The sequence below is a fragment of the Pituophis catenifer genome, unplaced genomic scaffold, assembly GCF_029215685.1.
Source record: "Pituophis catenifer annectens isolate HBS135680 unplaced genomic scaffold, rPitCat1.0.hap2 SCAF_18, whole genome shotgun sequence".
Classification (NCBI taxonomy): Eukaryota; Metazoa; Chordata; class Lepidosauria; order Squamata; family Colubridae; genus Pituophis; species Pituophis catenifer.
In genome coordinates this window covers 8,372,787-8,388,516 of record NW_027256898.1, presented here as the reverse complement: position 1 = coordinate 8,388,516, position 15,730 = coordinate 8,372,787, and the positions used below count along the sequence as shown (strand labels likewise).

The window sequence follows — 15,730 nt, the reverse complement described above, 5'->3', positions numbered from 1 at the left end:
CCATATCACATCATATGATATACAATTTATCATATTCAAACGCATTTTACTTTGTTACCGTTTCTGCCAAAATGTTCTTTTTCCATATTTATTCATCAACTTTTAATTTTTCTTTTCTTATTTCTATAAACAGTATCTTCTTCCCGCTCAAATTCTATTTTTCCATTCTTAATCGTTTTACATTCTCCTTTAATATTTTTTTTTTAAATAGTTCATTTTTTGTCTCGATATATTTAAAAGTTTTCGGGGATGCCTTTCCTCCCTTTCCTCTTTTTTGTGTTACAAATTTTTATTTCTTATACAAATAATGTAAATGTACATTCTCTTATACGTAATTAATCATACATAGACATATTTTCTTAAAGAGAGCATACAAATAAGACATTTTGTCTTTCTTCTCTTCCTCTTCCTCCGTTTCTTTCATCCTTTCTACCTTCTTCTTCCCTCCTCTCCTATTCCTTCTCTACTTCCCTTTCCTTTCTCCCCCTCCTCCCTTCCTTCCCTCTATCTAACCTTCTCTCCTACTCTTGTTTCCCTTTCCTGTCTTCCTCTCCTCTTCTCTTTCTTCTGCTCCTCTCTCTCCTTCTCCCTTCCTTCAACCTCCCTCCTCCTCCTTCTATCTCTCTCTATTGCTGTGCTGAAAATGCACCTCGAGGTAGAAAAAATCCAGGTACAAAAAGATGCTCACCGTTGATTCTGGAGTACACCACCACTGTCCCGTTCTGGAGTCCGGCAAAGAGGTAATCGGCGTTGTGCTTCAAGCAGAGGACAGGGTGGCCTCCAGGGGCTCGGCTGGTCAGCAAACACTGAGCCCCTGTGTCCAGACTGCTATAGGCCAAGATGCTGCAGAGGGGAACAAACCCACACTCACCTTAAAAACCCATCATGAGCCAGAAGATTTATTTACTAGCACTGAAAGGGCACCCCCCAGTGGCTGAGAAGGGAACTGCTGGAGTAGTTTCATCCCTTTCCCTTGAATTGAAGACGGTAACAGAGTTTGGAAGGGGCCTTGGAGGTCATCTAGTCCAACCCCCTGCTCACGCAGGAGACCTATACTAGGGATTCGAACCGCCGACCTTTCTGATCGACAAAGCTCAGAGTCTTAGCCACTGACAATTTGGGACCGCTCCTCTGAACGCGTGCAGAGGGTTTCTCCCTCCCCGTTCAATGGGGAGGGCAATGGGGTTAGGTGGAGATGGTTCAAAATCCACAGATAGAAAATCAAAGATCGGCAGCACGAGTCAAACTGCTGGTGACCACCTACCGCTGCCCCATAGAGAGTATTTTAAGTCACTGCACCTGTGTACGGTTTGCCAATTGCACAGTGGCAGATAGGACAGCTCCAGAGGATTTAACGTTTAATATTGCCCAGAGGATCATGGATTGCCCTCTCCCTTCTCTGAAAGAGCTTGATAGCCCCCGTTGCCTTAAGAAAGTTCAAAACATTCTTAAAGATCCATCTCATCTTGGGCAACCTTTTTTTTTTTTTTTTTGAACTATTACCATCTGGCAGCCGGTACAGGACACTAAAAACAAGGACAAATAGGCTGAAAAACAGCTTCGATCCCATCTATATTGAATTCTACCGTATAGCGCAATATTATTATTATTATTATTATTATTAATTTAATTTGTATACCGCCCTTCTCCCAGAAGGGACTCAGGGCGGTGAACAGCCAAAATTAAAAAATATACAAATGCAAAAGTTAAGATAATTAAAAGAATTAAATCATTGGCTACCCAAATTATGGGACGCAATGGCTCAGTGGCTAAGATGCTGAGCTTGTCGGTCGAAAGGTCGGCAGTTCGGCAGTTCGAATCCCTAGCGCCGTGTAATGGAGTGAGCTCTCGTGACTTGTCCCAGCTTCTGCCAACCTAGCAGTTCGAAAGCACGTAAAAAAAAAAATGCAAGTAGAAAAATAGGGACCATCTTTGATGGGAAGGGAACAGCGTTCCGTGCGCCTTTGGCGTTGAGTCATGCCGGTCACATGACCATGGAGACGTCTTCGGACAGCGCTGGCTCTTTGGCTTTGAAACGGAGATGTGCACCGCCCCCTAGAGTCGGGAACGACTAGCACAGATGTGCGAGGGGAACCTTTATCTTTTAGTGCAATATGAATGCAATATCAGGGGTTTTCAATTCAATTGTATAGAACGTGAAGGATGTGTGTTTGCGTTTTATGTTTCTTTTTATCGTTTCCTTATGTATAATGTACACTGAAGAGGGCATTTAATTTCGTTGTACGAGATTATACAATGACAATAAAAGTAACTATGGGTGTCCAGTTCTGTAGGTAGCATTCGACTGACCAGCACAAAAGGAAGGCTAAACAGACAATGTCACAATGGGGGTGACCAGCATAGACATGAGGGGCTTCCTAACCCTCCAAGCCCCTCCCCCCCAAATTATTTCCAGGACCCCGACTCTTTCTCACCTGCCGTCTTGCAGGCCGAGGCAGAGGGCAGGCTGAGCTGGAAACGTTTGGTCGGCCGCGGTTTGAGACTCCTCTGTTCGTTCCTCTTCGGCCCTTTCGGGGATGTACTCCAAGCAGAGGACCTGCGAGGCCACCGGGAAGGACCTGACCGTACGAGGCACTGACCGGTTCAGGGAAAATATCTCCACTTGACCCCCGGCGCCCTCTTGACCTCCTCCAACCTAGAGGAGCAAGAAAGAGGCCTTCAGGTGCCTTGGAAAATAGCTTGACTCCCTCTTCTTTGTGGCAGCCCCTCAAATATTGGAAGATGCTATCCTGTCTCCCCTGGTCCTTCTCTTCACTAGACCAGCCAGGCCCAGTTCCTGCAACCGTTCATCGTATGTTTTAGCCTCCAGTCCCCTCATCATCCTGGTTGCTCTTCTCTGCACTCTTTCTAGAGTCTCAAAATCTTTTTTATAGTGTGGTTCTTAATTTTAGCTTGCCCCTCTCCTTGATTAGTTTCCATCCATTGCTTCTTGTCCTGCTTCTGGTGCCTTGAAGATGTTGTGGCCCGCCAGCGGTCTGCACGGATCGTGGCTGATCCAGACAACGAGGAGGCTAGTGTGGGGTCGCACCAGCAGCCTGCACAGCCGGCGCTCGCATCAGACAGCGAGGAGGCTGAAGAGGATGTGGTGCCAGAGGCAGAGACTCAGCCTGAACCTTCAGAACCTGCACAGGCTCCTTCAAGTGGAGAGAACGAGGTGGAGGAGCCTCTCCTCAATGCTCGAGCACGCAGGGCTGCCAAAAGGCAGGAGTGGCTACTCAGGAGGAGGAGGTCTCCTTGAGAGTAAGGTTTGAGGATAATTGGCCACTCCCTTAGCCTATTTAAGTCGCACGCAGTTAGTAATTTCTTGCTGGAAACAACGTGTAATTATTACAGAGCATTTTGGAGAGTAAGTGTCTTATTGTATCTTGTTTCCTGGGCTGGTTGCCAACCTTTGCCAGACTTTGTTTATTCTTGGTATGTTATAACTTTGATAAGGACTGTTGGTGTGTATCACAATCCTTGGGAATCCGGAGCTGGGACAGAACAGAAGAATAGCTTGACTCCCTTCCTCTCTCTGACAGCTCCTCAAATATTGGAAGATACTATCCTGTCTCCCTTGGTCCTTCTCTTTACTAGACTAGCCATGTCCAGTGCCTGCAACCATTCATCCTATGTTTTAGCCTCCAGTCCACGAGGTCATAATAGATGCTTTTTTTGCATAAACTCACCCAAAAATATCCCTGTGGCAGAGAAGTGCTGATGGCCGAGAATCCGAGCAAGGAAGACTGGACGGGGCTGTGCACGGCCGCCCCCAGCTGAAGGTAGGAATCCATTCAGAAGGGGAGAAAAAAAGAAGAAAAACCTGTGAGTTATTGGACGGGATGAGTTTTACAACTCTTTGAAACGAGCTTTGGCGAAGGGACTGTAAAGCCCAACTTTCTAAAACGATTATCTTCACCACCAGTCTCCGAAAACAAAGGAAAGGAATTGTTAAGAACAGCTAAAAATACATCTGGGAAAACAACAGAATCAATCAATGGAAACACTCAATTAAGGCAGAGCCGCCCGAGAAGGGGCTGAGAGGAGCAGCAGGGACAGAGGACTAAAATTAGTCTCTGGGAAAACCGAACTGCCTCGGAAAAACGGCAGATGTTCCAAAGAAAGGGAATGGGAGGGCCTAGAAGTCTGGTTTTTTTTAAAAAAAGGTAATTATCTGCCTGCTTTCTCTTTTTTCCCAGCTGAATCTATTTTTCTTCCACCTCCCCAGAAAACAGAAAGCGGAGAGAAAAGGAATCAATTAGCAACACTGGGTGAAATCTTGCATTCTGGAATTGAAAATGTCCCTTGCTTCCTTCCTTTGTCCCTCCCATCTTCCTTCCTTCCCCTCAATTTTCCTTACTTCCTTCTTCTACTTTCCCTCTCCTTCCTTCCTTCCCTCCCTCCCCACTCCCTTCTCTCCCCCTCCCCTCCATCTTTCTTCTTCCTTTTCCTACTTTCCCCTTCCTTCCTTCCTCCCTTCCTTTCCTCCCTCCCTCCCCCTCAATCTTTTCTTCTCCTTTCTTCCTTCTCCTTCCTTCTTTCCTTCCTTCCTCTCAATTTTCCTTACTTCCGTCTCCTACTTTCCTTCTCCTTCTTTCCTTCCTTCCTTCCCCTCAATCTTCTTCCTTTCTTCTCTTCCTTCCTTCCTTCTCCTTCTTTCCTTCCTTCCCCTCAATTTTCCTTCCTTCCTTCTTCTACTTTCCTTCTCCTTCCTTCCCTCCCTCCCCATCTTTCTATTTCCTTCCTTTTCTTACTTTCCTTCTCCCCCTCCCTCCCCCTTTCCTTCTCTCCCCTCCATCTTTCTCCTTCCTTTTCCTACTTTCCTGTTCCTCCCTCCCTCCTTTTCCCTCAATCTTCATCCTTTCTTCTCCTACTTTCTTCCTTCTCCTTCCTTCTCCTTCCTTCCTTCTTTCCTTCCTTCCTCTCAATTTTCCTTCCTTCCTTCTCCTACTTTCCTTCTCCTTCCTTCCTTCCTTCACCTCAATTTTCCTTCCTTCTCCTATTTTCCTTCTCCTTCCTTCCTTCTTTCCTTCCTTCCCCTCAATTTTCCTTCCTTCCTTCTACTTTCCTTCTCCTTCCTTCCTTCCTTTCCCTCAATTTTCCTTCCTTCCTTCCTTCCTTCCTTCCTTCCTTCCTTCCTTCCTTCCTTCCTTCCTTCCTTTCCAAACTAATCTAATAAGTAAGTAAATAAATAAATGGTAGACACTCTAGTGTCTGTCTGTAATCACACTATTTTGGGTATTTACGCTTTAAGAGAAAACAGGTTCCACCAGCAGCTAAAAAGCTGGGCTATTTTTTTTTTTAAAAAAGGATGATATTTAGACCCTCTTCAGAAGAGGCCCAATTATGTGGGATTCTGCTAAAGAGCTGTATGGGTGGATTTTTTTTTTTTAAGCGGCTTTTCCAACAGGTTTGTCAAAGAACAACTTTCCAACGTTTGCCTTTGGACTGTACCAAAATGCACAGGTTGACTGTCTATGGAGATTCTCAGTCATCCAGATCATGGTTGCCTCAAAGGTGCTTTTTCAAAAGGCAACTGGACCTCCTCCTCCTCTTCTCCTTCCTCTTCCTTTTGTTCTTCTTCCTTTTCTTCCTCCTCCTCCTCCTCTTCCTTCTCCTCCTCCCCATCTTCTTCCTCCTCCTCCTCTTCTTCTTCCTCTTCCTTTTGTTCTTCTTGCTTTTCTTCCTCCTCCTCTTCTTCCTTCTCCTCCTCCCCATCTTCTTCCTCCTCCTCCTCCTCCTCTTCTACTTCAAAAAAACAGTCCAGCAGCCTTTGGAAAAAGCACCTTTGAGACACATGGCTGACACTTCCTGCTTACCAGACCTGTTTTTCCAACATCCAGCAAGGTACATGCAGCCAGCTGAAACACACTGGTATGTGTGACCCATTGGAGAGTTGTGTGGCTGTAATAAATTTGAATAAATAATAGCCGTCCTTCACATCCCCAACATCCATTGGTGGTTTTCTGAGGGCTTTCGCAGGATTGATTGATTTTTGCAATAAGGGCGAATGATTGATTTATTGTTTATTTAATCAGTATGCTGCCCATCTCTCTGCAAAGCACCTCTGAGCGAGTTAACACTATTGCAAGGATGGATGTACAGGTAAGTCCTCGACCTATGACCATAATGGAGCCTGATCATTACAGTCTTCCCAAGTCTTGATGGCCATTAGGAAAACTAAGTGGAGGGGACACTGAAGCATCCCGATGGTCAGTCGTAAGGATGAAGGATCATGAGGGCACTGCAGTAAGCTGTAACTTTAGGACCTGGTCATAAGTAGCTTTGGGGTGGGGGTGGGGGGGGTCACCTGTAACTTCAGCTAAATGACCAGTCAAAAGTTGAGGACTACCTGTAACGGAGAGTAGAAAAAGATGCAAGTCCTTCAAAAGACAAGTCAGAAGTTGGCCCTTGAGATGGGGCCAAGGAGATGGGGTCTCCTTACCTGCAGGTCGAGGGCCCTGGAGGAGAAGGCAGGGATGTGACAGACCAAAATGGGACACCAGAAAGCGGCTTTGCTCTTCTTGTCTTCTTCAGGGCAGACCCACCCGGGCTGATTTTCTTCCCCTGCAGGAGGAGAGAGAAGAGTTGGAAAATTCCCCTTTCCAAGAATGAGGTCCAAAGGTGTCCTATGACTTGGCCAGCCGTCAAGTTTGATCAACAGTCAACCTTAGTCAACAGTCAACCGTGATCAACGATCAATCTTGATCAACAGTTAACCTTGGTCAACAGTCAATCTCGACCCAAAGTTAACCTTGGTCAACAGTCAAACTTAGCCAACAATCAACCTTGGTCAACAGTCAACTTTGGTTAGCAGTCAACTTTGGCCAATGGTCAACCTTGACCAACAGTCAACCTTGGACAACAGTCAACCTTGGTCAACAGTTAACCTTAGTCAACAGTCAACTTTGGTCAAAGTCCACCTTGATCAACAGTCAACCTTGAACAACAGTCAACCTTGGTCCTTGAGCTGCGGTGATGCAGTGGTTAGAATGCAGTACCTGTAGGCTACTTCTGCTGATTATCAGCTGTCAGCATTTGGCAGTTCGGGTCTCACTGGCTCAAGGTTGACTCAGACCTTGGTTGACTCATGGTTGACTCATCCATCTGAGGTCGGTAAAATGAGAACCCAGATTGTTGGGAGCAATATGCTGACTATGTAAACCGTTTAGAGAGGGCTGTAAAGCACTGTGAAACTGTATATAACTATTGACCAAGGTTGACTGTTGACCAATAGCAATAGCACTTAGCTATTGCTATTGGTCAACAGTCAACCTTGGTCAATAGTCAACTTTGGCCAAGTCAACCTTGATCAACAGTCAACTCTGACCAACAGTCAACCTTGGTCAACAGTCAACCTTGATTAGCAATCAACTTTGGTCAACAGTCAACCTTGATTAGCAGTCAACTTTGGCCAAGTCAACCTTGATCAACAGTCAACTCTGACCAACAGTCAACCTTGGTCAACAGTCAACCTTGATTAGCAATCAACTTTGGTCAACAGTCAACCTTGGCCAACTGCCCATCTGTGAAGTGAAGAATGAGAATGCCCTTCACAGAAGCCTGGAAGAGCCATCTTGCTTGTGCCAGCCATGGATAAAAATGATAAATTTTCTGACTGCCCCCTCCTCAAATGCACATAAAGGACCACAGATGGTCCAGCACCCCAGAGCCACAGCTTGCCGATTTTAGAAACACTAATAATAATGTAGATTTCCCCACACTGTGCTCCTTGCAAAGGAAGTGAATAATTTTATCGATCGGGGTTTCTTAGGATTCCTTAAATGAAGGTTGACTCGTGATCTTTAGAAGTACAGACACACTCAATAACTAAAAAGGAGGCCAACAAGGGAAGGAACTGACATCCAGCCCTGTCCCCTGTCCTTTCCTGCAGCTAAAACAGAAACAGAAGCCTGGAAGAGCCATCTTGCTTGTGCCAGCCATGGATAAAAATGATAAATTTTCTGACTGCCCCCTCCTCAAATGCACATAAAGGACCACAGATGGTCCAGCACCCCAGAGCCACAGCTTGCCGATTTTAGAAACACTAATAATAATGTAGATTTCCCCACACTGTGCTCCTTGCAAAGGAAGTGAATAATTTTATCGATCGGGGTTTCTTAGGATTCCTTAAATGAAGGTTGACTCGTGATCTTTAGAAGTACAGACACACTCAATAACTAAAAAGGAGGCCAACAAGGGAAGGAACTGACATCCAGCCCTGTCCCCTGTCCTCTCCTGCAGCTAAAAAAAAAATGTGTACAGTAAAGTTTTATTGATTAATTATTTTTATCGATCAATCAGATTGATACGGCCGTCCATCATCTCTGCAAAGGTGATGTTTTCATCCGTTTCTGAAAAGTCTTCCTCTTATAAAAAGGGAAAGAACTGGCAGTATTTTTTTATATGATTTACCCCGCGTCCCCCAAAATAAGACATCCTCTGATAATAAGCCCAATCGGGCTTTTGAGCGCATGGCAATAAGGCCAAGCGCTTATTTCAGGATTCAAAAAAATATAACGCAGGGTCTAATTTTCAGGGATACATGGTAATATTAAATATACCTTGTTTTCCCCAAAATAAGACATCCCCTGATAATAAGCCCAATCGGGCTTTTGAGTGCATGGCAATAAGGCCAAGCACTTATTTTAGGGTTCAAAAAAAATATAAGACCAGGGTCTTATTTTTGGGGAAACACGGTAGATACAATAGGATTAAGGACTGAATGAGTGTTATATTAGCCGCACGTAGCATTTTTTTTTTCCTTTCTAAATTCACATTCCCCACCCACCCACCCCTCTTAATTTTCATTTTAATGCAGTGTTTCTCAGCCCTGGCAAGGTTTAAGTTGCAGGAGCTTCCATTTTCAGAACTCTTAAAAGTTGCTATGATCGGCGGGGAAATAATGTATGTCGCTGCTTATCGTATTATCATTAATGCATTATTCTTTTATTCGCTACACTTCATTAATAAAAATTTAAGCAGACTGTATCGCTCTTCCCTTGTTTGTTTGCCACACTTCATTAATAAAATTTTAAAACAGACGAAGCAAATTTAAGCCTCTCTTCACCTAAAGTTATCTCATTAAGGGATGCAGGGAAGAAGGGAGGACCGAACGCAGGGGGACCCCTAAAGTCACAAACTTTGATGGATTTCTTTATGGAATATTCGGGGGTGGGGGGTGGGGAAAGCCCCATCACCCACGGAGAGATAAGCAATTAATTTCTCCTCTCTGCCACGTGCTTTGGGAGTGGCAGCTCAGCACTTTAATTACAGAAAATATTAAAACATAAGCCATAAAAAAAAGAAAGAAAGAACAGCTTACTGAATATTTTAGCAGGAGCTCACACATGGAGTTCCTGATAATCACATTAACTGTTTTTTTTTTTCCAAAGCTTCTGCAGGAACAGTCCTCGACTTAACGACCAAAGTTGGGACCAGAATTTCCATCGTTAAACCAGGAAAGTCCAGTTGGGGGGGGGGAAAGCACTGTGATCTGGAGGACTGGAGAATCTCTACAGGTTTTTAGCTATACAATTTGGGACGAACCCTCCCCTTGGAATGGTGTGGGAGTAGGGATGGATTTCCAGAAGTAAAAAAAAAATTGCAGACTACAGGAAGCAGGAGCATAACTCAGGTGATTCTAAGGACACAGATAAACCTCCAGGTGGCTTCAACGACCCTCTAAAAAAGATGCCAACGACCAGCTGTCTGCAAGGAATATAAATCCTTCCGTTCCCCCACTATCCTGTCAGAGCTGAAGAAGCTTCTTGGATGAGAAGCGAAACGTCTTCAAAGAGGGGAAAAAAAACAACCAGAAAGTCCAGCTGCCTCTTAAAAAAGCACCTTTGGGGCATCCATGGCCTAGACGACTGAGAATCTCTACAGACTTTTCCATTGTTAAGCAGTGTGGTTGTTAAGCATTGTGGTTGCAACCTATTTAGCAATAGCACTTATATATTATTATTATTACTATTATTTATTTGATTTGTATACTGCCCTTCTCCAGCAGGACTCAGGGCGGTGAACAGCCGAGATAAAACAGAGCATACAAAATTTAAAAAATAGTTTAAAAGGTAATTAAATAATTTCGGCCCACAATTTAAAAAACCCAATTAAAACCAATTTCAAATTAAAACCGAAACGGATGGGATCAAGCCAGCTTCACAGTGCTTTACAGCCCTATCTAAGCGGTTTACAGAGTCAGCATATATTGCCCCCAGAACAATTTGGGTCCTCATTTTACCCACCTCGGAAGGATGGAAGGCTGAGTCAACCTTGAGCCGGTCAGGATCAAACTGCTGTCAGTGGACAGAGCTTGCAATATTGCATTCTAAATACAAGGAAGGAAGGAAGGAAGGAAGGAAGGAAGGAAGGAAGGAAGGAAGGAAGGAAGGAAGGAAAGAAGGAGGGAGGGAGGGAGGGAGGGAGGGAGGGAGGAAAGGGAGGAAGGAAAGAAGGAAGGAAGGAAGGAAGGAAGGAAGGAAGGAAGGAAGGAAGGAAGGAAGGAAGGAAGGAAGGCTGAGTCAACCTTGAGCCAGTCAGGAATGAACTCCTGGTAGTCGGCAGAGTTAGCCTGCAATACTGCATTCTAATCACTGAGAAGGAAGGAAGGAAGGAAGGAAGGAAGGAAGGAAGGAAGGAAGGAAGGAAGGAAGATAGATAGATAGCAATAGCACTTAGACTTATATACCGCTTCACAGTGCTTTACATCCCTCTCTAAGCGGTTTACAGAATCAGCCTCTTGCCCCCAAACAATTTGGGTCCTCATTTTACCCACTTCAGAAAGATGGAAGGCCGAGTCCACCTTGAACCTGGTGAGATTCAAACTGCCAAATTGCAGGCAGCCGGCAGGCAGCAAAAGTTGCCTGCAGTACCGCACTCTAACCACTGCGCCACCGTGGCTCACGAATAATTTTGCCAACTTGGTTGTTAAGCTAATCATTGCACTTCGTTCATTCATTCGTTCAATTTGTATGCTGCCCATCTCACCGAAGGCAAACACGAGGCAGCTTAAAGACAACGTTTGATTCAAGTGAAATCGGGCAGTTAAGCAAATCCAGCGTCCGCCACTGCTTTTTCAGCCGCTGGCAAATAGTGATCCCACAACTGTGGGACACCGCAACTGTCGTTAAGTACATGCCAGCGGCCCCACAGCACCTGAATTCTGATCACGTGACCATTGGGGGGGGGAGGGATGCTGCACTGGTTGTAAGTGAGAGGACTGTCGTTAAGTCACTTTATGACAATTCCTCGCACTTTCATCACGTTAAATCCCGGCGAGCGACTCAGATTGGATCCTGCCCGAGTCCCTTTTTGTTTTCCAAGGCCACTGTAACTCTGAACTGCCGCTAAACGAATGGTTGTAAGTCGAGGACTCACTGTACTGCGTTACGAAGGAGCATCGAACCAAGGAATAGCGAAGCGAAGGTGATTTACTCACGGAGGGCAATTTTGGCCAAGTGCAAATGATTCACCCAGGAAATTTTGCTGAGTGGGTTGGGTGTGATGAATACCACCATGACGCTGACGGGACGACCAGACCTGTCAATATAAATAAATATTACAAACTATTCTAAAAGTACGAGTTCCAGGTATATTAGTAAAGAAAGAAGCAGACATCCTGCGAGCTCCGGAACTTAAAATTTTAAAATAATTAAAATTTTATTTTCCTAAGCTTTCGTCAGCCATTTGCTGACATCGTCAGAGTATTAAACTACCATTACAGAGATCTCTGCCTTTATATGCCATGTCCAATCACACTTGGCCAATAAAGAATTGTATTGTATTGTATTGTATTGTATTGTATTGTATTGTATTGTATTCCATTCCATTCCATTCCATTCCATTCCATATTTCTATTCTATTCTATTCTATTCTATTCTATTCTATTCTATTCTATTCTATTCTATTCTATTCTATTCTATTCTATTCCATTCCATTCCATTCCATTCCATTCCATTCCTTATTTCTATTCTATTCTATTCTATTCTATTCTATTCTATTCTATTCTATTCTATTCTATTCTATTCCATTCCATTCCTTATTTCTATTCTATTCTATTCTATTCTATTCTATTCTATTCTATTCTATTCTATTCTATTCTATTCTATTCTATTCCATTCCATTCCATTCCTTATTTCTATTCTATTCTATTCTATTCTATTCTATTCTATTCTATTCTATTCTATTCTATTCCATTCCATTCCATTCCTTATTTCTATTCTATTCTATTCTATTCTATTCTATTCTATTCTATTCTATTCTATTCTATTCTATTCTATTCTATTCTATTCCATTCCATTCCTTATTTCTATTCTATTCTATTCTATTCTATTCTATTCTATTCTATTCTATTCTATTCTATTCTATTCCATTCTATTCCATTCCATTCCATTCCATTCCTTATTTCTATTCTATTCTATTCTATTCTATTCTATTCTATTCTATTCTATTCTATTCTATTCTATTCTATTCTATTCTATTCTATTCCATTCCATTCCATTCCATTCCATTCCATTCCATTCCTTATTTCTATTCTATTCTATTCTATTCTATTCTATTCTATTCTATTCTATTCTATTCTATTCTATTCTATTCTATTCTATTCTATTCCATTCCATTCCTTATTTCTATTCTATTCTATTCTATTCTATTCTATCCTATCCTATCCTATTCTATTCTATTCTATTCTATTCTATTCTATTCTATTCTATTCTATTCTATTCCTAGCAACTAGGATGATTAAAGGCCAGGAGACTAAAACATAGGAAGAACGGTTGCAGGTACTAGGTATGTCTAGTTTAATGAAGAGAAGGACTAGGGGAGACATGACAGCAGTCTTCCAATATCCCAGGGGCTGCCCCAAAGAAGAGGGAGTCAAGCTATTCTCCAAAGCACCTGAAGGCAGGACAAGAAGCAATGGATGGGAATTAACCAAGGAGAGAAACAACCTAGAACTAAGGAGAAACTTCCTAACAGTGAGGACAATTAACCAATGGAACAGAAGTTGTGAATGCTCCAACACTGGAAGTATTTAAGAAGAGACTGAATAACAATTTGTCTGAAGTGGGTTTCCTGCCTAGGTAGAGGGTTGGACTAGAAGACCTCCAAGGTCCCTTCCATCTCTATTCTGATTGATTGAAGACACAGCTTGACGAGAGGTAGGTCACCCACTTCTGGCTTTGGTGGAAATGAAGCCACCATGGAAGGGCGAGCTGATGCCAGAGTCGTGGGTGGGTGGGCTTCATTAATGTAATTATGGGTTCTCTCGAGCCAGCCTTAGGACATCAACCGTCCCACGTACTTGTCGGGCTTCCCAGGAAGTAAGAGGCGGAGGCGGCATTTGTTGGCCGAGTGGATCTCCTCTTCCTTCACCCTCATCATCCTCTGCAGAGCTAAGCACCAGTCTTGGGCCACCGTCATGTTCAGGTTCTGGAAAGCAAGTGGAAAAAGAAAATTAATTCAATAGGGATCCTTATTCAGGGGTACAGCCTGGGAGGGTATCATGAATCTGGACTGTGGACTTCAAGGATGACAGGGTTGATGTCAGGGTTCCGAAGGATGCCCTAAGTAAATCATGAGCCTCGAGCCAAGCTTCAAAAGAAATCCAGTTATTTATTAGGAGCTTCATGTCCTCACGTTCCCAAGTGAAGCCAACTCAGACCGCCACGTAATTTACGCCCCAATCATTACCCTGTTTCCCCACTCCCCCCAGGGTGTGTCCATCAATCACATTCGCCAATGGAGCAATTTCGCAGGTTGTAGAGATCACTCCCCTCCTGCCGCTGTGGGTAACCCTGGGAGACAGCCTTGAGAGAGATCAGTCTGGAATGTGCATCTGTCTTTGGCTGCCATGTTGTTTCATCGGTTTCCCATCCCCCTTGCCTATGGCAACTCGAGAGCAGGCCAGGGATGTTTTGTGAGCTGACAGTTGAGAGCAAATCCTCCAATTATGATTGAAAGACATATCAGGGATTTTGACAGAAAGGAGTCTCTAAGGTTTCTCTCCATTGCTCAAGAACAGTACAGATAGTCCTCAACTTACAACCATCTGTTTAGTGACCGTTCACAGTTACAACAGGACTGAAAAAAAGTGGCTTATGACTGTTTTTCACACTTATGACCGTTTTTCACACAACCGTTGCAACACTCCCGTGGTCACATGATCAAACCTTGGTCACTTGGCAACTGACTCATATTATGACGGTCGCAGCATCCCAGGAGTCTTGTGATTCCCTTTTGTGACCTTCTGACAAGCAAAGTCAACGGGGAAGCCAGACTTGTTTTACAATCGTGTGACCAACTTAACAACTTGCACTGATTCATTTAACAACTGTGACTAGAAAAGTCGTAAAATGGGGCAAAACTCACTTAACAATTGCCTTGCTTAGCCACAGAAATTTGGGGCTCAACTGTCGACATAAGTCAAGGACTACCTGTATTTACACATCATGTGCTTGCTGGAGTTTCTCTAAGGCCTACCCTTTTTAATTCCTCAAAAGCTAACCCACCCAGAATCCCGAGCTGATCAATAAATTAGCATCAATACATCAGCTCTTCAGCTCATCAGACAGAATAAAGCATGTCAGTATCCTTTCCCCTCTGTTCTCCACATATTTAGAACATGCTACATGCCTTTATTCCTTACTCGGTCCAAAGGATTGAGTAAAAATCCAAGCAGTTGTCCTGTGAGGAGGAGCTGCAAAGCCGTCAAAGCAGCCTTAAAAGACCTCTGAAAAAACTACAGGATTCTGCAAACGACTTCACTTCCACGCGGAGAGGGAGAGATGGGCTTGAACCAGTGGTGAAATCCAATTTTTTTTTACTACCAGTTCTGTGGGTGTGGCTTGGTGGGCGTGGCAGGGGAAGGATACTGCAAAATCTCCATTCCCACCCCACTCTGGGGCCAGCAAGAGGTGGTATTTGCTGGTTCTCCGAACTACTCAAAATTTCTGCTACTGGTTCTGCGAATTGCTCAAAATTCACTCAGATTCCCCCGAAGTGGACTCACCTGGTAGGTGCCATGGAGGGTGCTGATTAAAAGAGTGATCTGTTGCACCACAGCCAGATCCTTTTGCAGATCCTGAAGCTCTTGAAACAGGCGCGGAGGTCCCAAATAAACTTTATCTGAAGGAGGCAAACTTGGATTTTAGGGAACGCCATGACCAGAGAGTCTCCTTGCCTAGAGTGTACATACTCAGCCTTTCCCAGGACAATTGCGTTTCAAATATATCTTTTTCTTTCTTTTATTCCCAATACAGGTAGTCCGGTCTCTAAGCAGCCGTTCAAAGTTACGCTGTTATTTGGGGACTACTTATGACCCAAATCCAAAACTCTTGGCAACACAACTGCAATTATGGCCACACGTCCTCAGGAAGATCAATCTACTATCTCAGCATCTACTTCTGTCCTACTATCGCAGCACCATTGAGAGTGTCCTGACATACGTCAATCTTGCATGGTATGGGAGCAGCTCTGTAGCAGACAAAAAAGCTCTACAGAGAATCATTAAAACTGCCCAGAATATCATCGGGCTCCAGGTACCAGCCCTGGATGACATCTTCGAATCTCGCTGTTTGAGGAAGTTGCATAACATTCTCAGAGACTCTTTCTATCCTGCTTACAATCTTTTTGGACTGTTGCCTTCTGGCAGAAGATACAGAACAATTAGAACTCGGACCACACGTCTTCTGAATAGTTTTTTTTCCCCAGAGCTATAATTGCACTC

The 15,730-nt window shown here is 43.8% G+C and overlaps 1 protein-coding gene across 4 annotated transcripts in view; it reads right to left on the bottom strand.

Annotated features, from left to right (window-relative positions):
- ARHGEF10L (Rho guanine nucleotide exchange factor 10 like) overlaps positions 1 to 15,730 on the bottom strand; it is an 88,369-nt gene that overhangs the window by 20,846 nt on the left and 51,793 nt on the right. For all 4 annotated transcript variants that reach the window (XM_070956254.1, XM_070956251.1, XM_070956252.1 and 1 more), the window contains 7 exons: positions 15,014 to 15,129; positions 13,307 to 13,434; positions 11,444 to 11,544; positions 6,446 to 6,567; positions 3,690 to 3,776; positions 2,436 to 2,656; positions 689 to 843 (listed from right to left, as the gene is read on the bottom strand). In XM_070956254.1, the coding sequence (XP_070812355.1) occupies positions 689 to 843; positions 2,436 to 2,656; positions 3,690 to 3,776; positions 6,446 to 6,567; positions 11,444 to 11,544; positions 13,307 to 13,434; positions 15,014 to 15,129 (930 nt within the window). The remainder of the gene's footprint in view (positions 1 to 688; positions 844 to 2,435; positions 2,657 to 3,689; positions 3,777 to 6,445; positions 6,568 to 11,443; positions 11,545 to 13,306; positions 13,435 to 15,013; positions 15,130 to 15,730) is intronic.